This window comes from Amia ocellicauda, chromosome 6, assembly GCF_036373705.1.
Source record: "Amia ocellicauda isolate fAmiCal2 chromosome 6, fAmiCal2.hap1, whole genome shotgun sequence".
NCBI lineage: Eukaryota > Metazoa > Chordata > Actinopteri > Amiiformes > Amiidae > Amia > Amia ocellicauda.
In genome coordinates, this window is record NC_089855.1 from 14,796,791 (window position 1) to 14,823,255 (window position 26,465).

Sequence of the window (26,465 nt, forward strand, 5' to 3'; positions counted from 1 at the left end):
AGAAGCCAGAAGGATGTTTGCTTGCGTACATCAGGCAAAAGAATCTGGCATGTGTCTGCATTAGCTTCCAGATCACATTGTTGCCTGTCAGAGTCATGTCTGTTACCGAGACTGATCTCCGTCTTCATGGTCTGCTTTTCAGAGCACCCCAGGTGGTGTGGCTTTCTGGTCTGTGTAACCATGGTTCAGCCCCCAGCTTGTGAAAGACAGTAAGCATTGTGATACTACACAGAGCTAGGATGAGGAATTTCTGATAGCCAGACAACTTGAATGAGGGTTTTTATTTTTTTTGTATTTCTTAATTATTCAACACACAATTCTATTGGCGTACTCTAAACATTTCCATTGCTTGTCATATAAAATAAAGCTGTTATTGGAGTTTCTTTTAGAATGAAGCATATACCCCATTCAAATCCTTGTGTAGTACAATGCCATGTCCGATTAGTTGTTTGGATAGCACTGTTAACGGAAATTACATTTTAAAACTAAGAACACATTATCGAGAGAAAATGATAAGTGTCATGGTCCAGGCAGCTTTTAAAAAAATTTATTAAATCATACATAAAACATTTTAAAATTTATTTTTCCTCTCTATACAATCTAAACTCTACCAACATATACAAATACAGAGTGACTACAGTACATGCCGAGGTAAGATGAGATACATTCTTTAAGAGCTTCACCCTTAACTGAAACCCTTGTCCAGACAGGTGATTAATTTCCATTTCACCTACATGCACAAACTATGTTGTCATTTTACCCCAACCACAGTTAGAAATCCACTGAGAAAGAAACCCATTACAATCAGAGTGAAGGGAAGGCGTGTCAAAGAATTTGCATGTCTCGGATGTAAAGCATTAAAAAAAACACGCAGTAGGATTTGCACATGTATGGCATGATTTAGATTCACATTGTCCACTGAAATGGTTACGACACTGTACAGATAGTCTGAACACGCACTATTTCCTCTTTGTTGAATGAGTTTGCTGCTTGAATCCTAAGGACAGCTTTCATACCGTCCATATATCTGTAAGCACTAACATGCATTCCCAGCACTACAGATTGCAATTAACACAAGAAATTAAACATGGACAATGAGAATGACCTAGGGCGCAAATTGCAAAACCATGACATGTTAACATTTGGATGCTGTGCTTTGTGTCAATATTACCGTTTTCATACCAAAGTTACATTTTTTTGGAAGCACCTCATAGCACACCGTTAAAAGAAAAATACAGCAGGACATGACAAGGAAAACAGTAAATATGTATGATGATAAAAGTGTTCAAATGGATGCCAAAGCTCTCTGCATTTTAAACAGTCTTCTGTACTTGTCTATAAGGACATCTTTAATAATAATAAATACAGTGTAAATTGCCATGGATTTAAAAATCTAGCAAACTGATTTGACCCACAGCATGTAAAATCCTAGTCATCACAGCCTTTGCTCAGTCTGGTCTTGGCTTCCTCAATTAAAGTCAACCACCACCAGCAATGCTGAGAACTGAGATGGTCCATAATGCACCTGGGTGTGTTGGTTTGCCCCCTGCCTGCAGCTCTTACCACCAAATTCAAAAGCTTTTGTTTGAACAGAGCAGGGGTTGGAATCTTTTGAGTTATCTGAAATGTGTTCCTAATTTAGTTCCCCTTCAGTCTTAAATTGTGGTGGTGGTAAGGAGAGAGTACTGGTCAATTTCTGGTTTTGTTACTCATCTGCATCACAGTCAAGTCTGGAGCAATGACTTACCAGCTGTGATTTTGACTAATAATAGACAGATAATAGACTTGTAGTTCAACTGTGGTCAGTACAAGGAAAACATTGTTTAGCTGCCTAACACTTGAGACACATTGGATACAAAAGGATATTCCTTGACTTCAATGGAACATGTCCTTTTGTTTGACAGACATCTCTCTGTGAAGCAGTTCAATGATATTAAGTATAATTTGGAAATATGATTGGTTAAGAAGTGTTGGTCTAACATCTGGAATGTAGTTGCTATTCACAATTAACTGAACACCAAAGACTGGTTTGTGCAAGTATAATTATATTACTGTACATCAAAAATCACTGACGACTCTCTAGTTTTCCCTTTGCTACCCAGTTATGCATCTCCGAACCCCAGGCCATGCAGAGAGGATCATGGACCTTTGTGTTCAAAGCCGCTATTGCCAGACTGTAAGACTCGCACTGCCCTCCAGGTGGAGCGTATAAATGCAAGAGACACGTATAAATCCTTTGGTTTTCTAAAATGTGTGCCATGATTGTGTGGCCCCAAGATCAACGTTCATTATATTGCGCATTATATTGGATTATGAAGACTTCTTGTAAAAGAACTCAGACTCTAGATCGATGACTTACTGTAGACAGTGAGATAGAAAACAAACCACAGAATGAATTATTACTATTATTATAAACCACTGAGTTTGAACTGGTTTTGTATGAACAACACTTAAAAGGTGGTGTTCCTTTAATCTCAAGCTATTGTATTTTCTTTCTATATTAAGTATGTCATCCTCTGGCGAACCTTAGTATAAAGCAGTCTGTAGGGATAACCTAGCTTGTCTGCTAAAACACAGGGTTTTCATGCTCACCTGGTAGGTGGTTGAAAACATTCTATTAGATTAGACAAATCACAAAACCAACAATTGACTGAGTAGAAATCATAAATGGGAGGTAAATTTGAAATCTGAAGATCATTTCCCAAAGTTTTTAAACTTTCAAATGAAAAAGCTATGAGGAGATTTGGTAAAACAGTCTCAGTAGCTCTTCTCTGTGGTGTGAACAGAGATACTAGTGTATACACCTATATTTCAGTCCATGTACAGCATGAATACTCAAACACACACAAATATGTACACACTTCCTGTATAAATACCAAATAAAGCCCAGATAGGATTTATCCTTACTTGAAAACCAAGGCAGTGATAAAGCAACATTAATTGACACCAACAAACCCTGCCTTTCCTTGATGGCACAAATGGTTAAGTGGCATTTCGCAGTAAATTGCTATAAGAAAGTGCAAAACATTATATATTAAATGATCACACTGAACACATCTCTATCCAGAACTCGATATAAAAGACATGCTAAAGGTTACTTTCCTGCATATTGTTAACGATGGTTTCCATTGCCTTGCAAATATATATTTGTACAATTAAACCAAATACCAGTCCTGGAGCATAGCTACAGAAAGGCAGTAAAGGCAGCACTAGCTGTATATATACTTTAGTAACAATAACAAAATCCTTGAATGGTTATTTTAAAAAAGCAATAGATTACACAGTGTGCGGTGGGTCACCTCTTCACAGTGGTTTGCAATCTGAGAAAGAAGGCCAGGACAGATGGTCCAGGCAGCAGTGCTCTCTATAGGTCTATGGTCAAAGCAGTGTCTGTATGTGTAGTCTCAATAAAATAAAATTAAAAAGCTGCCAAAATTAAATTCAGTTCTAAAACAAATGACACGTGTATGATAAGGAAACCTTTTCAGCTAAGCATCTGAACATAGTCCTTAATCTGACATCAGAAGAAACTTGTCACAGGTACCCAAACCAATAAAAAAAAAAAAAAAACCTTTAAACCTTCTGGTCTCACAGCAGTGACATATCCCTTGGCTAACATTCACATCTGTTGCTTCAGTGGTAGGACTGGAATGGAAGGATTTCCTAAAGGCAATGGAATTCACTGTGCATAAACAGGTATGCGTACACCATATCAAACCATAAAATAAGGTAGTGTGCTTTAAAAATGAGCAAGACCTAGATCTGGGGACTTCAGCCTTGGCTTTCATTGAGCTTTGTCCGAATGAAATCTTGAAAGGAGGTCCTACTAGGGAAAGACCAGGCAGGAACCCAGCACAGCAACACGCCAGTCTGGGAGAGTCCAGGCTGCCCAACCCCGTGCCTAGGTGAGCTACATTCATTAGGCTGGAACTCCCCTTGGCACTGTTCAGCCATTGTCGGCTGCTTTCTGAACATTGTTCTGTGGAACCTGGTAGACATACTCGTCCAGCGTGGGCCCCTGCCCTGACGTACCCTTTGGAGTGTCATACTGAGCATGTCCCGAGGATGGACTGCTGTCTGTCCTGGACAGAACAGATGCTGGACCCCGAGCCTTGAACGTGGAGATTGGCACTTGGCTCAAGGTACCACTTGCCGAGTGGCCGGCGATGTCAAGGATGATGGGAGTGGCATACTCGGCCCCCGATGCTGGGAGGGGTTGGGCATAAGCGTGGTATATCTCCTGCAGGGGAGCATCATAGGGGTCAGGCTCTGTGTAGCCGGGGTCGGAACCCTCTTCTGGTTTGAAGGTGGACCGCTGGCCGAGGGTGCCGACAATGCCTCCCACCAAGGGCTGGGCATATTCTGTAAAACACCAAGAGCATTGCTAGATTAGAACTCGATTAACAGGCATTTGTAGCAAGCTTGACAGTGGTCTTTACTGTGGGCGTGTCCTAGAGATTATTGAAGGGTTGCACACCTGCTGGCTCCGCCTGCAACACGGGTGCCCCTTCCCTCCCTCGGAGGCGGCTCACTTCACTGCTGCTGTAGCGCACCGGGGACTCCTCCGCCTCAGAGCCCTTCGTTGGCAAGAACTGCTTCATGCCCTTCCACCAGCCTGGCAGACAGACAATCAAACGCAGATTAATAAAGACAATAGCAACTTGTTCCCTGGGACCTGTGGAACAAGAATTGTAGCAGGGCTGAGGGACAGCAATTAGGGCTACACAGGAGAACAGTGCAGTAATGCCTTCAAGAGCAGATTACATTTTCTTGGTTTAGTGGCTCTCTAAAATCTACCAATAAGCTTAAAGCTGCCAGAAGCTACAGCAAACCATAACATGTCCCACTCAATTTACGAATACACACTTAAGGTCCCTGTGAAATATTGAATGTGGTTTTCATATTAGGCTAGTGTGAATCTGATACGTTTTGCTTTATACCTGAAAGCCATCAAACTACAGTGAGGGAAAAAAGTATTTGATCCCCTGCTGATTTTGTACGTTTGCCCACTGACAAAGAAATGATCAGTCTATAATTTTAATGGTAGGTGTATTTTAACAGTGAGAGACAGAATAACAACAAAAAAATCCAGAAAAACGCATTTCAAAAAAGTTTGCATGTTAATGAGTGAAATAAGTATTTGATCCCCTATCAATCAGCAAGATTTCTGGCTCCCAGGTGTCTTTTATACAGGTAACGAGCTGAGACTCTCTTAAAGGGAGTGCTCCTAATCTCAGCTCGTTACCTGTATAAAAGACACCTGTCCACAGAAGCAATCAATCAATCAGATTCCAAACTCTCCACCATGGCCAAGACCAAAGAGCTGTCCAAGGATGTCAGGGACAAGATTGTAGACCTACACAAGGCTGGAATGGGCTACAAGACCATCGCCAAGCAGCTTGGTGAGAAGGTGACAACAGTTGGTGCGATTATTCGCTAATGGAAAAAACACATAATAACTCAATCTCTCTCGGTCTGGGGATCCATGCAAGATCTCACTTTGTGGAGTTTCAATGATCATGAGAACGGTGAGGAATCAGCCCAGAACTACACGGGAGGATCTTGTTAATGATCTCAAGGCAGCTGGGACCATAGTCACCAAGAAAACAATTGGTAACACACTACGCCGTGAAGGACTGAAATCCTGCAGCGCCCGCAAGGTCCCCCTGCTCAAGAAAGCACATGTACAGGCCCGTCTGAAGTTTGCCAATGAACATCTGAATGATTCAGAGGAGAACTGGGTGAAAGTGTTGTGGTCAGATGAGACCAAAATCGAGCTCTTTGGCATCAACTCAACTCGCCATGTTTGGAGGAGGAGGAATGACCCCAAGAACACCATCCCGACCGTCAAACATGGAGGTGGAAACATTATGCTTTGGGGGTGTTTTTCTGCTTTTTCTGTTTTTCACCGCATCAAAGGGACGATGGACGGGGCCATGTACCGTCAAATCTTGGGTGAGAACCTCCTTCCCTCAGCCAGGGCATTGAAAATGGGTCGTGGATGGGTATTCCAGCATGACAATGACCCAAAACACACAGCCAAGGCAACAAAGGAGTGGCTCAAGAAGAAGCACATTAAGGTCCTGGAGTGGCCGAAATGACTTGGAGAGGATCTGCAAAGAGGAGTGGGACAAAATCCCTCCTGAGATGTGTGCAAACCTGGTGGCCAACTACAAGAAACGTCTGACCTCTGTGATTGCCAACAAGGGTTTTGCCACCAAGTACTAAGTCGAAGGGGTCAAATACTTATTTCCCTCATTAACATGCAAATCAATGTATAACTTTTTTGAAATGTGTTTTTCTGGATTTTTTTGTTGTTATTCTGTCTCTCACTGTTAAAATACACCTACCATTAAAATTATAGACTGATCATTTCTTTGTCAGTGGGCAAACGTACAAAATCTGCAGGGGATCAAATACTTTTTTTCCCCTCACTGTATATATATGATATATTGAAAGCTTACCAGTTTGCAAAATGCTTATGCTCCTATATATACCCTGAATGTGTATATTATACTGATATGTATAGAGGGCAGATAAGATTTTCAAACAATTTGCTTACCTGTACGATCCCAGTGCGGCAAGTCATAGGTCCCTTCAGCACTTTTCTTTCTAAAGGCAAAATATTTTTGTAACAATCTGGCTTTGTTGCATGACTTTCATGTTCCATGACAATGCTATGGCTGAAGAAATATATGTATTTATCAGGCTGAATATATACAATTAAGTTAATGGAGACTAGGACATTTAACTTACAACAATGTACATTTACATTTCTGTAACGGGTCAAGTATATTCCTGTTCATTTTAACGGCAGCAGTCCTCACCTGTTTCTCCAGTGCCAGGCGCACACCATGACCAGTACGAATCCACTTACAGCCATAACTAACACAGGCACTAGGACTGCAGCCAAAGCCACATCTAAAACCACAAACAAATACCGTCAGCCATTTCACTTTCAACTGTCAACGTCAATGCAAATGCCACCAAAAACCTGGTCAACAGCCACCAACTGAAAGGTTATTTTCCATTTCAGCAAAGGTATAAAAGGTAACATTAAAACTGTCATTATGGAGGGTTGATGGTATTTTGAAATGCCAGTTTTTAAAATTCTGGGTAATAACACCCAAACAGAACATTTATAGGGGTAGCTGGTCTGAAGGGGGGAAATGTGAGCATAATAGTGGCTGATAGTGTGAAAATGCATATAAAAGCTCACTGTTGAGTGAAGGCCCTGCAGCTTACTGCTCTTACCAGGACATAGTAAGTGCGTATGAAAGAGCAGGTCATTCGTACCTTTGCTGTTGGGGGTCATTGTTGTGTTCCTGACGTCTGGTGTGAGAGTCGTCTTGCCGTACTGGAGAGGGAAGTCAGTGCTGATCTTCGGTGGTAAACGGGGGGCAGCAGCCCTCCCTTTAATACAGCAAAAATAAACTAATTACATTACACCTCGTTATATAGGCAGTTTGTTTGGTTTCAATACATCAGGGCCAAAATGCAACTGGGAAAGGAACTTATTTTTTTTCATAGACATTCTGTGCTACGAAATAAAAATGTTTTTATACAAATCATTGAGTCTCTTAAACAGACTATTGGGTTAGAAACAGTACACGTGCGTCTGTATGGATACATACGTTTGTTTTTTTTCTACTTCATGAAAATGTCTCCGACTCACTCAAGTGTCTTTACTTTAAAGCAAGTCTATGGCCTGATGAAGACACAAAGGTGTCGAAACACAGTGCAGAACCTCATATATAAATAAAAACAAATTGTATGGGAAATCTATTGTTTTCAGCTTGATTGAACGGTTTAAACATTTTAAGGGATCTAAAAGAGTGAGCTGCTACACCCATCTCTGGTGCTCATTAAGTGGATTTTACCACCTGAGTTGGAGACATTTTAATGAATTGTTTTCTTCCTTTGTGGGGAAGCACCTCGTTGTGACAAAACCTTTTCATGTGCATGAAAGCTCTTTGATCTAATACAAATATATATTATATATATCATATAACAGCACTCTGTTGAAAGGAAATCTCCCTATTTGCCTGAAGAGAAAAGTATTTGATCAATGCAGACTACCAGTGCTCACTTATGGCTCTGAAACCTGGTCGCTAAATGCAAAAAAATCCAGAAATTGCAGACGACAGAGATATCTATATAGTTTCCGGTTTCAGTTTTTCCTTTTGATACCTTAAAATATGTTTTGTATTGGCTTGTTTTGGAGCTAATCTAGTTCAAAACGATTTAAAAACAGTCATTCTGCTGCTGCTCCTGAGTACAGTTGGAAGGGAAACACCTAATAAGATCCCGAGGGCAGGAGCTCAGTACATTACTGAATCAAGAGAGAGTGCATTATTTTTCAACTCGGTAATGCATTGTGCTGTAATACAATACAGAAAAACATCTGTAAATAACACTTTCAAAACATTCTTTACTGGACCATATTTCAGAAATTAAGTACATTTATTTTACATTTTTACATTGGTCTAACTGTGGATGTGTTAATCTGACTTGTTCATGTTATACTTCTACAGATTCTCCTATTTCTACAGCAGCTGTGTTTCCATTCACCTGTGTGTGGCTGGCAGCCCAGCAGCTCAATCTTCATGGCAATCCTCTGGTGCCACTGCACGGGGTTAATCCGAAGGAACCGTGCCTCGATGGGAGGGATAAAGTTGTTCCGTACTTCCTGTAGGTAATTGGCATTTCCTTGAAAAATCTAGTGGGAGGGAAGAAAAAAGTTGAAGTGACTGTAAACCTTGCCGTTTGTATGCATTATATTGTACGATATTCACCATCATGTGACAGGAAACAAAAGAACATTCTAAAATACGGGGTTGTTTGGGATTCATATCTAAAAAGAGAAGTAGAGTCAAACGGGGAATGCGTCAAGAACAGATGCGTAATTCATGTGCTTTCCAAAATACATATAATTCCATGGGAATCCATTTAGACTATCGATTGTTGTGTTGATCCTAGTCCACAAAACAAGATACAGTTAATTAACAATCTGTTAATACACCTGTAAAAGTGTTATTCAGAAGAAGAAATAAAGGATGAATGGACTGGTTTATATTCAGCTGTGAGGCTGTTCTTTATCTTCTGACATTAAAGAATATTGCTGTTGCTCAAAAACAATCAGAGGATTGTGTGAAAGTGGTGTCACAGCCTCCATTTTCCTGCTTGGAAACGTGTGGACTTTTAACATTTCCAGACCACTTTCCAACGGCCAAGACCCTAAGCATATCATTCAGTCACAACAAGGTGAAGAAAAACAAAAACATCTGAAAAATTAAGCAGCAGCATTTGTTATTTGGAAGAGCAGCTGCAGGAGCAATTAAAGGCCGTTAATGACTGAGCGGGACCTCAGGGACCTATGACCTCTGGAGGCTATAATGGAATTAGAAAAGCCTTTCCGAGAGGACTAAAGGAGTCTAACAAAAAGCTACACCTCCTTGTAAGCATCATCTGCTCTGATGAATAAAGCATTTCTTTTTTATTTCGATGATTTAGAACTTATATCCCCCGGGGGGGAACCTGTTGCCCTCACTTGACATAAACATAATCAAACTTATAGAAGATGGTTCCTTCCACATACAAATGAACAGCATGCAAACCTCAGACCCCAGCTCTACCTTGTCTTGATCAGTGTTTGCTTCCCTGTACACATCCCAGTGCTGCCCATCGTGGCTGTAAAGCACGCGGTACGCAGACACATAGTAGTAGTAATCTTTGAGAGTTGATCCAGTGGTTATGATTCCTGAAAATCAAGAACTTGTCATTACATGTTTGTTATTATTATAATAGATGGTTAATATCTGTACGTGATCCTCGGCAGGTATTAACTAACACTACATTTGTAACACCACAGAGAAAAACCTACTGGTTTCAAACTTTAAGAAACTGACTTCAATAAAAAGTAGACATTAAAATCTTTAACCTCTAAGTTTTAACTAAATGTAAACATTTACATTTACAGTCTATAAACTTAAATTATAGTTTTATATGTGCTTATCCTTTTGGGGGGGGTGGGGGGGGGGGGGGGGGGGGGGGGGAGGGGGGGGGGGGGGGAGGGGGGGGGAGGGGGGGGGGGGGGGGGGTGGGGGGGGGGGGGGGCCGTTATCCTCTTCTCTTTCTTCAAATCCACCTGCAGCCACTGTCTCTGGTCACTGTGGGAGGCTGACCAGGGAATACTGGGCTTCTTGAGACGGGCCCCTGTAGGGGCCCACACATTGAGCTGTCCATTGACGTCAGTCCACTCCCACACAGAGGAGCTGGAGATCTGGGAGTCCCTCACAACTCCCGCCTCCAGGCCCAGGGTCCCATAACACCCTGCGAAACACAGGAAGAGCAAGGTTTGGATTCTGTTTTTAGATATCTTTTAAAGCACATTTGGGGCTGTATTGACAACAGATGCACCACACCCATTTGGTCATCTACACTTATGTGTTTTTATTTTTACTTTTGTGGATTTCTTTTATTACTTTTTTAAAATCAAAATATTTTTTTTTGGAGAAAAAAAAGTTATCATAGTTCTATCTAGTCCATATTGATTTCAAGCAAAACCTGCAGGGAAAGAAAAAACAAACATACATTGACTAAATGTGTAATAAAACATAACTTACCACTGGTCTTGAAAGTAAAAAGGCTGTTAGACAGGGAACCACTGTGGGGAAAAAACATCAAGGCATTTTTTGATATATATATATATATATATATATATATATATATATGAAAATAAATGTTTCAAAATAATGGATGTAGGGATACAGAAAGTGACAGACTGACTTAAGGCTAACATTACTACAAAAGGCTTATTAAGTATGCACATAAAAGTTTAAATATGTTAGCCACAAATATTGGCCTTCACTGTACTATCAGGATGAAGAAAGCACAGACTGATCTACCAGTTCCAAAAAGAAGTGCCATATTGACAGATATTTGCCTAATGGCAGTGTTCTTTCACGAGTGTGTTGTATAACTGTCAGATTAATACATTATATTTGACACTAATTTCATTACCAGAATAGGAGGTAGCCAGGCATTAGGCATCCAGTTAGATGTAACAGTAAAGTAACAGGACTCACACAACTGAAGTCACATTATTGGCCAGTGAACTTTCATAATATGGGATGCCCTTGCTGCTGACAACATTGATCTGTCCCCCGAGGACATTGGACACCACCCCAGCGTGAATACCAGCCATGCACACCAAGGAGGACTGCAAGAGAAGGATGCAGAGGCAGGAGTCAATTCACACACACCGCAGAGGGCTTACAAAACCACACACAAAAATATTTCTGTTCAATTTGGAAATCAAGTCTCCAGATTGCTACCTCAAACATAACCTGAAACAACACATCAGAAATCTGTAGATTACATGAAGACATTGGCATTAGACTGGAGCTCTGGTGCGGTCTGGATAATCTGCAGAAAGGAGGGGCCCATTGATTGAAAAGCTATGTTCACAGTGGTAATCTAATAAAAGTACATCAGTGTCAACCCAGACGGGGCCACGCCATTTACAGTGCTAATAGACAGTGACAGAACACAGCAAAACTCCATTAATCAGAGTGAGGCATTTATTCTGCAGGGTTCAGAGCACAGACAGGGCAAAACGTATGCCTGTATGACATGAGTGGAAACTGGGAACAGATCTAATATTTATGTCTGCATAAATAAACTGCTCTCTCATATGCTAGCACATTCACTGCAGTCTCTCAGAGAGCACCCAGTCCAGTGCACTCCCACCCACACAGGATTAAGGATTACATTCATGGATGACTAAAACTGATGTAATATCCTGGGAGAGGAATTGTTGTGAAACACAGAATACACTGAATTGATCTTTTATGATGGCATAGCTTATGTTTTTTGTCCTCGCTCTCCCTCCTCTGTCACTGATCCAAACCAGTGGGATCAACATTTCATGCAAGGCCTCGTTTAAATAAAGGCATCTCTTAATTTGGAGAACACAGTTTTCAGGGCACACAGTGATTAATGCATTTTGATAGCAACACCTTTACAATACATGATCAAATGCAATCCCGTAAGGCATTATATTTATAAAGTTTTGGGGGGTGTTTATTATGTGCCTTAATAAGAGATCTACTGCACATTTATAAATCAGTCTAGACATGTTGGAAATAACAGACTGAATGTTTAGTGTGAAAAAGTTGCTAAATTCTCAGAACAACTTTAGCTTCCTAACAGATTATCCAAACAAGTGTTAAGAGTAATGATAAAAGTAAATTACTGGAAGCACAGTGCCTCCCCCCCAGCTTGCTGTGGTCAAAGCCACAAACCAGGATCACTGCAGTGGGCAGCACCACTCACCACACTGGAATTTGACAGTAATGCACCACTTCCAGTGGTTCGGTAACCAGCAGCCCACTAACTGCACACCAACCCAAACAACAGCTACTCTATATGGACAGGTTTTTTTTTTTAATTTTTTTTTCTTGGTGGCTCGCTTTAGAGCCAAAAAAGGACAGATGCTGGCCATACAAGAAAGCTAAGCTGCTCTTACTGAAAACAGTTGGACTAATAAGAGACATACAGGCAGGGCGGTATGCTGCTGAAAAAGCTGTCTGACCTTAGACAAAGAAAAACAAACTCGAATGCCTTCGCCCAGTAAGAGCCAAGGCTTTTAGATTACTGGTATTTTATTATTCTTTAAAGCCCCATTATCCAACACAAAATAATATTGAAGATCATGGTTTTTCCAGATACACTAAATTGTACACTATAATTTAATTTAGGTTATTCTCTTTATTGTTTATATACAGAAGCAGGGAGTTTGATCGCAGGGATAAAGTGTGTTGCATTTTAAACTGGAGTAATCGGCTAGGATTAGAGAGGACTGAACTCATTGCTTTACTCACTGCTTTAAGTATAAGTTGTGAAAAATGTAAAAATGTCTCATTGTACTTGTTCATTACTCAGTTGTAGTGTCAAACACGGAAATAGTGATTAAAATGACTTCCTTTTCAAAATCACAAATGGCTACAGAGGTATTTTCAGAAGCTGGCACATGACTGAGAAATCACAGCAGAGCTATGCATTCATCACAGCAATTGCACCCTTTTCTCCGTCTTTTACCCCTGATTGGAGCACATGAGGAATGTCACACATGCTTCAGAACAAGCTGTCCATATGGTGGAATTCCTCTAACGGTCACTCTAACCGTGCTCTTACTTCAGCTCCGACAACCTAGGCTTGGTATGCTTCCAATTACACTCATTTTGTAATCATTGCTCATGTGCATTAGGTTTGTCTGGATAGGAACTCAGTTTAAAAACATGTATTCATTTTGTTTGTTGAATTGCAACAGGATTTACCTGAACACCTACATTTTTCCAGTTTTTATTGACATGTACACAGCTTAATGTCTCAATGTACTCTGAAATTGAAGCATAGAACAAATAAACAATTGGAGATAAATAAATCATGGAATTGTTTTGTTTAACAAAATGTAACCCCTTAAAGCTTAGAAGGGCACCAAATCCACGTGCTTCTCTTTAATCCCATGTGTACTCTTCACTGTTGTATTGTTTGCCAGGTGATTGGAGACTCTCAGCTTTCTAATGATGTGAAGCATTCTCTGATGTGAAAAATGTGTTCTTTATCCCCCCCCCCCACCAACACACATTTACACCAAATAATGCATAAAAGGGTGTAATAACAGTATAGAACTCTGAAATTTACATTATTTTTCAGTTTTTGGTGTTCTAAAACTGTAGTGTACATTGGACAAGTGTTGCACCTTTCCGCAATATCATTGTGTATGAAGAAAGCTTCAGTATAAATACATGTTTCGATTACATGTTATAGGTTTTGATCGATTCCTCTTGTTCAGAGTACAGTGCTCTGAGTGATCCAGCACACAGATACTGATTGTTTTAGCAGAACAAACTAAAAGTGCAATTCCTAAGTGGCATTATTGTGAGATGGAGAAATGCACCAGGGGTGTCTGAAACATGTCTGAGTAAGACTCTCTTCATAGCACTTGGCAACAATGCAAGATCTGAACTCCAACTGAAATTAACTACACAAAACTACACTAGCAAGGATTCTGCCTTTAAATAAATTGTTTAAATTTGCCTCTGGTAGAAAGAAGTATCCCCTATTAAACAGAGTATCAGAGTATCTGAATGGTGAATGGGTCAGTTTTATTTTGATGTAAAATAAACCAGATAACACCCAATTGTCTTGGCTATGTAATTAAAGTGTTAAATAAAGACATCTGATAATCTGACTTGTATGTAACCACAGCTGTGCAATATTACTGAACTGTAATGCCAGACAATTAGCTCACTGGTCCCCAAATGACTTAAGAGAGTCAGTCTTGTGATCTATCTCTGACTGATTGACCAACAGTTAAGTCATCACAGAGTCATTTCTGCATTGTCTTGTAGCAGCCTATACCCAATCTAACACATTGGCCTTCATATGGGATCACATAGCAGAAATGTCCTGCAAGTCTGAAATTTTAACATTTACAATGTGTTAGTTAAAAAAAAAGAAAAAGCCTAGAATGTATCAGTTCCACTGTGTACAGTATAATGTCACGGGGAGGATTTCCACTGAATGCTTTAAAACATGCTACTGGAAGGTGGGAAGCTATTGGGACATTATAAGGAGTGCTTGACAGCATCGCTGGTGGGACATTAACAAGGCCCGCACTGTGGAAAGGTGTTGTTGGAACGGCCGGAGAAAAGCAGATGTGTGAGCAAATGGAGATGTTACCAACATAACGACTGGAATTCAGTTCGCTGACAAATGTTCTTGCACAGCTCTGGCAAAGAGACAAATTGTCTTCGAGCGGGGGAGGGCTTGTTAAAAGACATTTGACCACAGTCACAGAGAGTCTTGTGTCAAACTGTGGCTCCTACTTTCAGATGCAGGACATTTTATATTGGGCTGGTTTCACAGACCAAATTTAACATTAGTCTGTAGAAATTAAATTCTAACCCAATTTTATTTTAGGGAGAATAGTACTAGTCAAGTTCTAATCAAGGTCTGTGAAACCAACCAATTATGTCCAGCACACGAATATATATTTCTATATTAGAATTATACCTATTCATACTCGATTGAAGGGCTAATGCATTTAAACAGTAAAACCAAGTTTGACAATCTGAGCTGCCTGCCTGCCTACAATTACAGTTAAGATTTGCCTATTTTGTTACAGCCCCCATACATTTTGTTTAAAGGTTAAAGGTGAAAATTTCATTCAATCAACTAATTTCCATGAATGGTCAGACAGCCTCCCACACCCTGAGCACTGTATATGCTCACTGCTTGGAGAAATTCAAGGCTGTGACATTTCAGCAGGAATTAAGAGTAACCCCTTTTAAGGATTGCCAGGGAAGGTTTATCTGCTTATAGTCTATCCTCTCCTCAATCAATTGTTGCATACTGCATAAGAGATCAGTCATATGTTATTACTGAATTAAGCTGACTCATACTCACATCTCTGTAGCCATGGGGGATGGTCCCTGAAATCTCCCCAAATGAAGTGCGGCATCCTGCAGGACAGTATTTGCTAAAGGACGCAAGCATAATAAAATTTTTGGGGCCAACCAATACAAATAGAAAATACTTGTACATAACATTTACTCTTCACTTACATTCTGGGTTCAGTTGAAAACAAAGCAATAAAAAGAATCTCAATCACCTCTTCTTTGACATCTCATGAAATACAAAGAATATACACGGATGTATCTGATACACATATTTCAAGCATCAAGTAACCTTACAGGAACAGTGTATGAGAATCTTACCTAAATTCTGGATCAGAAAAATAAATTCCTTTATCTAAGCAGGTGATGAGATCTGAAAAAAGAATAAACCAGGTTCAAGAATAAAGCAACTTCAATGATAAAAATCAAAACATATCTGAACATTTAGATATGTTACATGAGAGGAACAGCAAAGCATGCAAATATAATTGCTTCTCCAAATTCAATTCCTTTCAATTGTTGGTGCCCCCAACTGTTAAACACTTGGGCAATTGCAATTTGCAAACATCTACCAATTTAGATTTTGGTCATGCAACAGAGCATTGGAATGAGAACTGGGTGGGATTGTGGGGGCATCAGACATTTCTGTGGATTAAATTGTTTTATTTTGCTGATCAAAACCAACATATATTTTTTCCTGTGAGTGACGAGACATTGAGGTGAACTCTGTCAACGACCACAGTTCTTCATGCAGGAAGAATTTCCCTTTGTGACATGAACGGAAAATGTGAAAAACACCGCAAACAATTTCCCCCCAGTGAATCAGTGCCCACATCACGGGGGGCTAGGCTTATCCTGCTGCTGTGAGCCATGATGCATCCATTATTTATTATACAAAAAAAGCTTTAAAAAAGCTGAAAAGTTCTGGTGAAACATTATATCATTATATTTGCAACTCCAAAAAAAAAAACGAATTTACAAATATTTTACTATTGTTCTCATTCAACATATTTTTGTATAAAATACAAAATCTAGAATTGTGTGTACATATAACCCCAAAGGATTAAATTAAATTGTAGGGCTTTGATGTTTATGATATTTAATAATAATGAGTACATTAGTACAGTAATTATAAGTATGCAAGAAGTGTATTGTACTGACATTTCACAGCTCTTGCTTATAAACTATGTGGTAAAAGGCATTTAGACACCTATTGTAAGAGTTGCAGCAGTTGACCGATGGGCAAGTTTGAAATCTGGAAAAAGGGACGGTCACTGAAAGCCATTATGGGTCTCATTTATTAAAACGGTTAAAAAGCTCCATGTTGACTTAATCTTCATTTATTTATAGACATTCTCAACAAAAGGGGTCAACATAGCCTGGTATAATTTCTAAAATGGTCTTTCATTGAGGCGGTCAATAAGTAACAGCCCTTAACAGTATTAAAGATAGCTGTGAATGTTACTGCAATAAGCCTACTTTTTATAATGCATTAAAACTCTGCATCTGCGAATGATGTTGGCTTAATACAAGTGTCATGAGCTACTGAAATATCCTGATTCCACAAAAAGTGATCTCATTTTGGTAAATAAAAACTTCACAGAGACAGAATTTCATTATTCTTAATAGTCCTCATTATAGTGATTAAATAACAGACTACCACACCACAGCTGGCAAGTTGTGTAGCTGTGCAAAGGGAAGGTGTTGCTCTAGGGAAGCTTAGTTAAGGTGTGATTTTGTGATAAACAGCACCGGTACTTCTAAACATTTCAGATATGGGAATTGACACTGGCTATTTAGAGAACGGGTACTTGATTTTCCACACAGGCTCATCCTTTATCAGAAAAGCACACACTGTGGGAGTTGCCATTCCAACAGGCAATAAGCCAACATGGCTCCCGGTGACGCTGAGTGGCTTCACTTGTCTGTGCTGTCTGTGACCCCCAGAAACATGGTATTATCAAGCACACCACTCTCATATTGTTGGTGATGTTTATTTCCTTACCCTCCCGGAATTTTTTTTAAACAGGTATGACAGCAAACCAATTATTAAATACCTCTAGAGAAACTGAACATAGCCATTTTAAATGTGTATGTTTTAAATGTTACACAACTTTGTTAACTATAACAACACATAAAAAACAGTTTACGTTAGATAAGTAAACAAGTACACAAGTTGTAAAGGTATACTTAGAGTAACTCTATAATTTGTTAAACCACAAAGCTCTCTCATTCGGTCTTTGAAGACCAAAAAAATTGGTTGCATTTTTACGGTGTACACAGAATTTTATGGCCACTCAGTTTAGCACACATTATAGCTGGTCTCTCTCAGTGCATTTTATGACCCACCCATTAATAACCAACTTAAAAAAGAAAATGAAAAAAAGCTTGTACAGCAAGGTGCTTGAGGGCAGATCCTGATCAGGGGAGAAGCTTTTGACAAACAAGCGTCTGGATTCAATTAGTCAGCGAGGGCAGTTTAACTTACTACTTTTATGAACTATACAAGGAATAAATCTGCCTGAAGTTTATAATCAAATCTGTACAGTAAAGTTTGTATTTTCCCCCTAGTGCGGGCCTCATGGTTACCATCTTTATTTTCCAAGGGTTGGAAGGGTTTTCCCAAAGATCTTCAAAAGAGCACATTACTGCCGAAGTGCAGACTACAGTGATAGGGCTTCTCATTGATAGTTTAAGGCTTCCAATCCACTAACATTGTGTCCAAAGGCATTATTCACACAATTCATCCTAGTACATCCTAGAATGAACTGCATCTTGGATAATAAACCAGGTGGAAATTAATCCACAATTTTGAAGGGCCTACTTCATTTCCACAGAGGTTACCTAACATATTACATCAATTCTCCAGCTAGTGAATTAAATGTGATTCAATCCAAATGTCACTGTATTGATTTTAATCTACTCGGCCTACGAGAACATTTTCATTCAACGAGACTAATTAAAGCCTGCTTTTGCAGCATGTGCAGTAAGAGCCTCTTCTGATTTTTCTCAGAAGATTGCGTAGCTTCTGATCATATCTCAATTTGACCTGCTCTAATCCCAGGCAGCAATGAAAATGTCTATATGTAAAACAGACATCTCGACTTTCATTTCACCAGGACCACGTGAGTGAAGGACATGACTAACTTGATAATTAAATCAATTTGATCATGCAAAAATGGTCTACAAACTTAATTGCAACCACAGTTACAGTACTGTAAAATGTGTTGTTGTAGTAACAAAAGCCAAACATTATTGATTGCCTTTCACAATCTCATCTTGTGTGTGACCTCTGTAAAACCTAGATAGAAATGGTTATTGATTTTGAGTTTGATTACCTCTATTCTATTCATATTTCTTCACCCTAACACAAGACATGTGCATTGACTGTGTATGCATCACCCCGAGGACCCTTATTACCATGGCTTTTGCCTAACCTAAGGAGATAGAGGTCAAGGGTCATTCTTTTTAGTGACCTTGCCATATTGATTAAGCTGCAGCACTGAACTCCAGTTTCTGAATGTCTAATTCACATCCAGCTCTTCATAGCTACTTGACAGAAATTACAACATATTAAGGGCCATTGTGGCCTCGTGGTTACAGCAGCAGACTTCATGCCATAACCACTTTTGGCACCAGTCTTACAACACACTTCACTGTCACATCTCAGATTTTACTTCCATTCGCTTCAGACAGAAAGATAAAGCTTGTTTGGGGGAAAGAGGATCACTTGGAATAAGTGACAAGAAAACATTTCAATCACAAAAACAAAACAACAAAAAACATTAAAATCAGTTCTGTGGAGAACTCAAAAAAACTATTTGATAGGTGAACAATAACTTGTTTCTTTTCAGCACAGATGGCAATCGGAGACTATTTCACTAATGGAGTGCCTTTCACTCCTCTTGAATTTCCTACTCTGACATACCTGACAGTCAGAGATAAAGGCTGACAGATAGCCAAGATGGTAGCGGGGGCAGAGCAGTATAGATTCCCTTGTGCTTAATTGCTGTCAGTTACATAGACTGAATCTCCTCAGGCAGATGTATAGAGCTCAGATTTCACCCCAGATCTTGGCTCTTTCTCTGTATTCTCTTTTGAGGGAAGGTTAAATAAATCTAGATAACAAAACCCACATATATTTTCACCCTTTTAAACAGATACATTGTAAAAAAAAAAAACTATATTACTAGAGCTTTATTTCAGAACATTACAATTATAAAGTTTATTTTGCCAACGCTGGGATTCAGATATTTTCCATTACAAAATATCACCTTTTTATCAGAGTTGAAAGAAGGAGTCATGATAATGTTAATACCAATACTGTAAATGTTGCATTTAAATAAGTTCAATATGAACCTTTAATGTTCAGTAACACATGATATGGTGGTTTCAAGAAAAGCATTAGTGTTCAAAGCTGCAGCCTCTCTGTATTTTGACCCCTAAATCCTCCATGGATCTGTATTACGCCTGGTTTATATTGATTTCCTATTGTTGTTCGCACAGAAATTGGGTTATGCACTGCAACTGTTCTTGAGCACACAAAATGGTGCTTCTTCATACAGCTTTGATTTGTGAGTGAAGCACCATTTTCTTTTAAACCAAAGTAGAAGTTTTAACACAGAGCCCAAGCACATGTCCGAACAGGTCTTCATTTTATTAATTTATTTTCAGTTCTAGATCAAAACCCTAGAAATATGCATGGCTGGTTCAATGGGAGTCTAGAGACAGTTAGGAAAACCACTAGAACGCATCATCATATTTCTCCGCTCTGTCCAATAATGACTTAATCTAAAGTGCAGAGGAAGCTGTTAGGAACAAGAAGAACAAGAATGAGTACCTGTGTGATCGGTGGTGGAGTAGGAAAGGAAAAATCCCCGTCCAGACCTGTGCATGCCACTCATGAACTGCACAGTGACTTCATTCACACTGGACTCGATGAGGTCATCCAACTTCAAACCCAGCCCACAGTGTTTACCTGGCCAGGAACAGGGAGGAAGAGACATCAATGAACTTTCACATCTTGTACTACAAGCCTCAAAAACTGTTGTCTCTTAGGAAAATCTTGCTACTATTAATTCAATGCCACCACTACACAGATATGATTGATGAGAGCAAGATGTTACATTAGTCTGTTTCTGTTCAACACATGGAAGCTTCATTTTTATATGAAGGAAGGTTGCAGTTACATACAATTAAATGTATTGGCTATTTGTTTGTATCAGGCCAAATGTTTTGCATATTAATAAAGAACATCTCTAGAATTTAATATCCAAAAATGCATGACAGTTGGCATCAGAAATACGTCCAGTGTATCTGAAATATTCTCTTGGAGACTTACTACTCAATGAGTCTCAAAGTTTAACTATCTAACAAAAGAAAATAATAGGATTCCAGGAAGAAGCAAACTCATTCTGCCCTGAAATCATTTTGACAGATATGTTTGTCGCTGTTCTCAGAGAGATGATATTTGATTACTCTGAAAAGTACTGGTGAGGAGTCCGATTTAGTACTCGCATTAAAGGACAGCTGCTGAATGTCTGGGACTGATTCATGTGAAATGAACTGAAGACATTCACCAAGATTGTGTTTGTGAGTTTCCATGTAATATGAATGTATATAGGCCTAACAATCTGTGAGTAGCTATTCATCATAATTAATCATGATGAATCATGTGGAAAAAAGGAGTCGAATTGTAAAGCGATTTCATTCATTTAAACTCATCAAGATACAATTCAATGTAGTACTGTAATTCACAGGGCGCTGTGTGCATATGAAGATCAACCAAAGGAAAGATTACAAGAATACATACCTATCTCACTCCTTGTTGTCCCAATGCCATTATATATCCTCAAGTAGTTGAAGTGACAGGAGTCCAAGTCTTCGATGTCAAAATCCCCAAACTTAAAATGAATTCTCTTTCCAGGACTGACACGGATCTCCCACTCACAGACTGTATGATTGGGGTAAGTCTGGGGGTAATTGATTGATGAGAGAGTCCCGCTGTTAGTGCCAAGAACAGTGTAGCCACAGCCATCACCTAAAAATGAAAAGAAACGCAATTTGAGTATCAGATGTTTGAACTTGCCTCGAGTTGCAGGCAAGCAAAGACAAGAGTCACTGGAAAACACCATTCAGTGTGGTATAAGAGTAGATCAGATTTTTTGAGTCACAAATACAAGAACAAAAATAATTTTCTTTGTTTCTGGTACACAAGTGACCAGCTACTGAAAACTTTGCAAAGTTTCCTGGACTATGACACAAAAATTCAACCCCATCTTGTAACATTGCATTAGAAGTTCAAAATGTGAGCTGTATTACCACAGTAGCCCTTTAATATTGATCAGGTCTAATGTGTTTGTATGTAATTTTCTTTTATTAACTTAAGGAAACCCATTTTGCTTACAGAGAGCTCTGGGTAATATTTGAAATTCTGTGTTTTTCAGCCACAGTTTCTAGATGAATGAATCATTTGTCCTGCCTGAGGGCTGAACCTGTTTTGGCCTGCAGCAGAGCAACACAATGTTTTGACAGCAGGGCTGGAGAAAGTGCACTGTTACACCAGTCAAGACCCCCATCATGCGAAGGCCAGCTGCACCTGTTGATGCCTTCCCAAAAAAAAAAAAAAACCTTTTTCGCTGGCCACAGCTGTGTGAAGACCCCCTTTTGGTATCAGATGCATGGTTTATGCATTCCTGACAGGCGCTGAGCTGTGAACCTCAAGACAGCAGGGTCTGGGGAGTAGCAGCGAAGAGTGGCTGGCTACGTGTCAAATATTACAGATTTGGTGAAGCGTCTAAAATGTCACACAATTAAGAGCTTGCTGAAGTGATAAGCTAGACATGTTGCATATACCACCAGGGCAAGACATTGTCAGTTGCTTTTTTTAAGCTGTATTTATTTTGATGTACACATATTGGTGACATATTACTGCATCACAATTTCTCTGAGTCATGTTAAGAAACTATGGGAAACGGACTGCAGTTGAAATATTTAATAGTTTCCCTAGATACAAAGAAACAAACACTGATGTGTAAAAACCTGTGAATGCTGCACTAGTTTGAATGCACAATACTACAGCAACATCAATCTTCAAAGTCATTGCATAGGCTACACAATGTGTGACACTTATTTTTTCATAAAGCTAACTAAATATCTGTAAAATAAGTACAAGTATTCCACTGGTACTGCAATTTTGCCTTTATTCCTCAAACTCCCGCAGCCCCCAGAAAATCAGTTTGCTTAAAGGCAGTTCAACACCTCAATGCCGCTCGATGGAGGAAACATCACACTATAAGCTTCCAACACTCTCATCTGACATTGAGGAATCTATTTAGACTATTGTTATTGTTTTTTTTACTTTATCTGATGACAGCCTTAAACACAATCATGCCAACAGCTATTACAACATAATGACCATTTTTGTCTTTTCCATTTGGAATTTCTCCTGTTGTTTTTTGGAGGTTTTCCTGCAATGAGCAAGGTTCTTGGAACGATAACACTGGGTGTGAACATTATTAGTACTCTTCAATAAAAACAATTATACACACTACTCAGGCCAACATGTCTCTGGGAGCACTTTAGCTACAGATTATGCAGGAAAAGTGCATTTATTGCTGGTCTGCCCAGGGAATAATTGCAATGCCTCTCCTGTATAAGTAAATGCCATTTGTCAGTGTATCAACTTAAAACAAAAAAGAGCAATAGACCAAGAGACTGAGACATAGTAATGCTAACTGCCACTGTAGGTCCAAGATATTATATTATAATATTGTTTACAATTTTTAAGGCAATGCTTTACTTTTCTCTTCAATTTAGATTAACAAAGTAAGGAATCCAATCAATGAAGGAGAAACAGTTGTACACTGCCAAACCTGACAGTATTTCCTGGAGGAAACAAATAAGATTTTGTTGAGCAATCGAGTGCTGGAAGACCAGGCTCAAGCCAAAGGTTTGGCCTTCAGTGGAGGCACACAATGGTGTCACTGTGACACAATTAATTGATGTCAATCTGTCATCATTTATTATGTGTGGGTTCAAATAATAAAATATGGGAGCATGGTTAAATCCCAAAAGAGGACTTTTAAAGGTGGGATTCATTCAATTACTAGGCTCAGCAGCCATCAAAAGATCAGGTTATTTACCCTCTGTAGCAACTGTGTTATGTTGGAAACAAGATGTCTGAACTATGAGTACATCAACCACAGACTGCATCACCAAATCTTTCCCTTAAACACAGGCCTGTGGTTCTAGAGATCAAGAGAAACGTTACATTTCCAACACCAAACCAGAAAACAAAACACACACAACTCCAGGAGTGTAAACCTTTCATAAATGCCTTAAACCTTCAACAGCATCCACAGCATCCACAGACAGAGGCTTGAGCTTGCAAGATTGTCACAAATCATTATTGTAAATATATGGAGCTCATAGACGTCTTATTGTTGCAGCTGCCTTTTAACTTTGGTCTTTAATAGAGCCAAACTGTACAGCCCCACCTAGGTTTCTACTGTATTATTATTATAATTATTAATGGTTTATACTAAAAGCTTTTAGAATTTACATACAGATGCAATGATACTACACATGTAAGATTAAACTACATATATAGTTGAATTCATCCCTACAGGAAAGCATGAGACTAAAGCTGATGTGTTAATCTTACAACTTGTTTGACTGGGTGGAGGCAGAGGATGAGACAATGTCCATTTGCTTGCGATTCCGTATATAAATGTAATTAGATCTTCCATTGTTATAACCTTCGATAAGAAAGACAGAAAAACAATGTCTAGAATCAGATCAGACATGTACAGTTCCATAATGTACAAAATAAATATTGCAGGAAAAACGACTCAATACAAATAAAGATGTCCAAGCATCTAAAAACACATATTGGGATTGATTTATGTTGTTTTCACTGTATATAAGAAGCGATATAAAGCCCATTGCAAACTTGCAAAATGACGCTAAAGTAAGTAAAAATATGGAGTAAAAAGAAGTAAGATTGCATTCAAGACTTGTTTATGGTCATGTGTAAATATGGCCCTTGCACCCCACCCCACCCCCCATCTCCTGGGGGAAGTGTTGCCAGGATCTCAGTTCTGAATCGAAATCTCAATTACCCGAAATAAACTAAATAAGCACCATAAAACCATCTCCGTATTTATTCCCTCCCTTTGCGTCTGAAGCCCCAAATGACGCGCAGCCGCAGGGGAACAAACTCCCCCGCAGACACGAGCGACGGCAACATTGTAACAAAGTTGTTACATTTGATTCTTCGAAATCCAAACGTCTGTGTTTCATCAAAACCGGCCCATCTATCACAGGCAACGAAACGCCATTCAGTGACCACCTTTTAAGAGCTGATCCATAGTGTCTAATACAAAACTGCTGTCATCATTTACACAGCATTAGGGGCATCACACTCCCAGGCAGCACTGATCGCCTGTTTCAACAAGTCTCACAGATCACCAGCGAAACCACAGCCTGCTCTCAGCACTTTCTAACTTCAGACACCGGGCTTGTGTTCACGCCACACAGACACCCACCTTTCTGTGCTCTGGTCCCTCTGGTGTTCAGGATGGTGATGAATGCCGAAATGAAGAAGATCGCTGCCCCGGTCGTGTCAGCTCTCACCATTCCCACTGTGGCCATTCCAGCCTGCAGTCCGAATGCATAATGAAGGGTTTGGGTCTAAATGACAGTAGTTGCGTATAGTTGTGTAGCTCCCTGCCTCGACCTCCTTCACATCATCCTGCCTTCACTATCTTTCTCCAGCTTCCTTAACTCTGTGCCCGTCTCTCTCTCTCTCTCTCTCTCTCTCTCTCTCTCTCTCTGCGCTGCGGCGGCTGTCGGGACACATTCAATCTGTTCAACGACTTCCTCAACTTCCGCTCCCCCACAATGCAACGGGGCTGGGTTCCAGAATCCCTAAATTGCACACAAGACAGTGGGGGTTTCTGAGTGTGGGGGGCTTGTTTCATTTGTCCAGCCATAGTTTTGGGAAAATAAAATAATACAAACTACAAATTCAAACATGATAAGATTATAATTACCCTATCTATGAGAACCAGACTATCTAAAATGAAGGTGAATACACATTTGCTTTTCACACTATGTGATCTATTAAAAAGAAAAACTCTGCCCACTTTGAATGTTTCAAGAGACCCCAGTGATTTATTATCATCACAATGGCCTATTCTACTGTAAGGGATCTTATGAAAATGAAAATTAACAAAAGTAATGTAAATCTCTTGCATTTGAGTCATTTACAATGTGCTTTTCCAAAAATGAAACATTCTCAGTTTGAATGGCACATCTCTTAGGATTACATATCATGCCTGCTTTCTCCTTTTCAGCTTGAACTGGAAATGCAGCAAATATGTTATCTGCAAAGACACAGTGGTTGCCATAGAGGCTTTGCGCCATGGAAAAATAACACTTCTGCTGGAAAAAGGTTGTGCTGTCGTCATAGCTGAGGAAGGTATGGGAAGTACATCTATTTCAGCTCTGGACAACCTGAACCACTTTTAAAATAAATAAATTTATTTTCAGGCATTGGATTAACCAATTAGTCAAATTACTAGCAATTTAGATACTGAAATAATAATAATAATAATAATAATAATAATAATAATAATAATAATAATAATAATAATAATAATAATGAGAGGTTTGAAATGGCAATCAGTGTTTCACAAATTGTATACTGATTGACTCAACTGTATAGATGTCAAATGTAAAATGATTATATTGAATATATCCAACATTTCCCTATTTTGTGACCCTACTGATTAGAGCTTCTAAATACATATAAATACTTTAAAGGAATAGTTTTTATTCTCACTGCTTGGTGTGCGTTTAGCATAATACTGAACTGATGTTCAGTCAAATTAGGATTGTACAATGCTCTTTATCATTGTCTGGTCTATAAAGTAATAAAACATTAACAACTCAGATGTAGGTGGTGTCATGATAGATAAAGCTTTATTTTCTCTGTAT

General features: G+C 39.3%; 1 protein-coding gene across 1 annotated transcript; it reads right to left on the minus strand.

Moving 5' to 3' along the window:
- Positions 1–532: 532 nt before the first annotated feature.
- dcbld2 (discoidin, CUB and LCCL domain containing 2) lies at positions 533–25,320 on the minus strand. Its single transcript, XM_066706231.1, has 15 exons — positions 25,013–25,320; positions 21,277–21,504; positions 20,305–20,442; positions 15,786–15,837; positions 15,475–15,547; positions 11,088–11,221; positions 10,626–10,666; positions 10,117–10,332; positions 9,636–9,760; positions 8,572–8,719; positions 7,297–7,413; positions 6,828–6,921; positions 6,563–6,612; positions 4,478–4,615; positions 533–4,362 (listed from the first exon to the last, which is right to left on the minus strand). Exons 1-15 carry the CDS (start codon positions 25,116–25,118, stop codon positions 3,947–3,949), a joined length of 2,076 nt encoding a protein of 691 aa, XP_066562328.1. The 5' UTR covers positions 25,119–25,320; the 3' UTR covers positions 533–3,946.
- Between the last annotated feature and the right edge of the window lie 1,145 nt (positions 25,321–26,465).

What these genes read in the sequence shown, in the direction of transcription:
- dcbld2 (XM_066706231.1), bottom strand. Translation starts at nt 25,118, where the DNA reads ATGGCCACAGTGGGAATGGTGAGAGCTGACACGACCGGGGCAGCGATC. An exon ending in GACAACAAGGAGTGAGATAG is followed by an intron (nt 20,443 to 21,276) that starts GTATGTATTCTT and finishes GTTCCTGGCCAG; the next exon opens with GTAAACACTGTGGGCTGGGT. An exon ending in AATGACCCCCAACAGCAAAG is followed by an intron (nt 6,922 to 7,296) that starts GTACGAATGACC and finishes TTGTGGTTTTAG; the next exon opens with ATGTGGCTTTGGCTGCAGTC.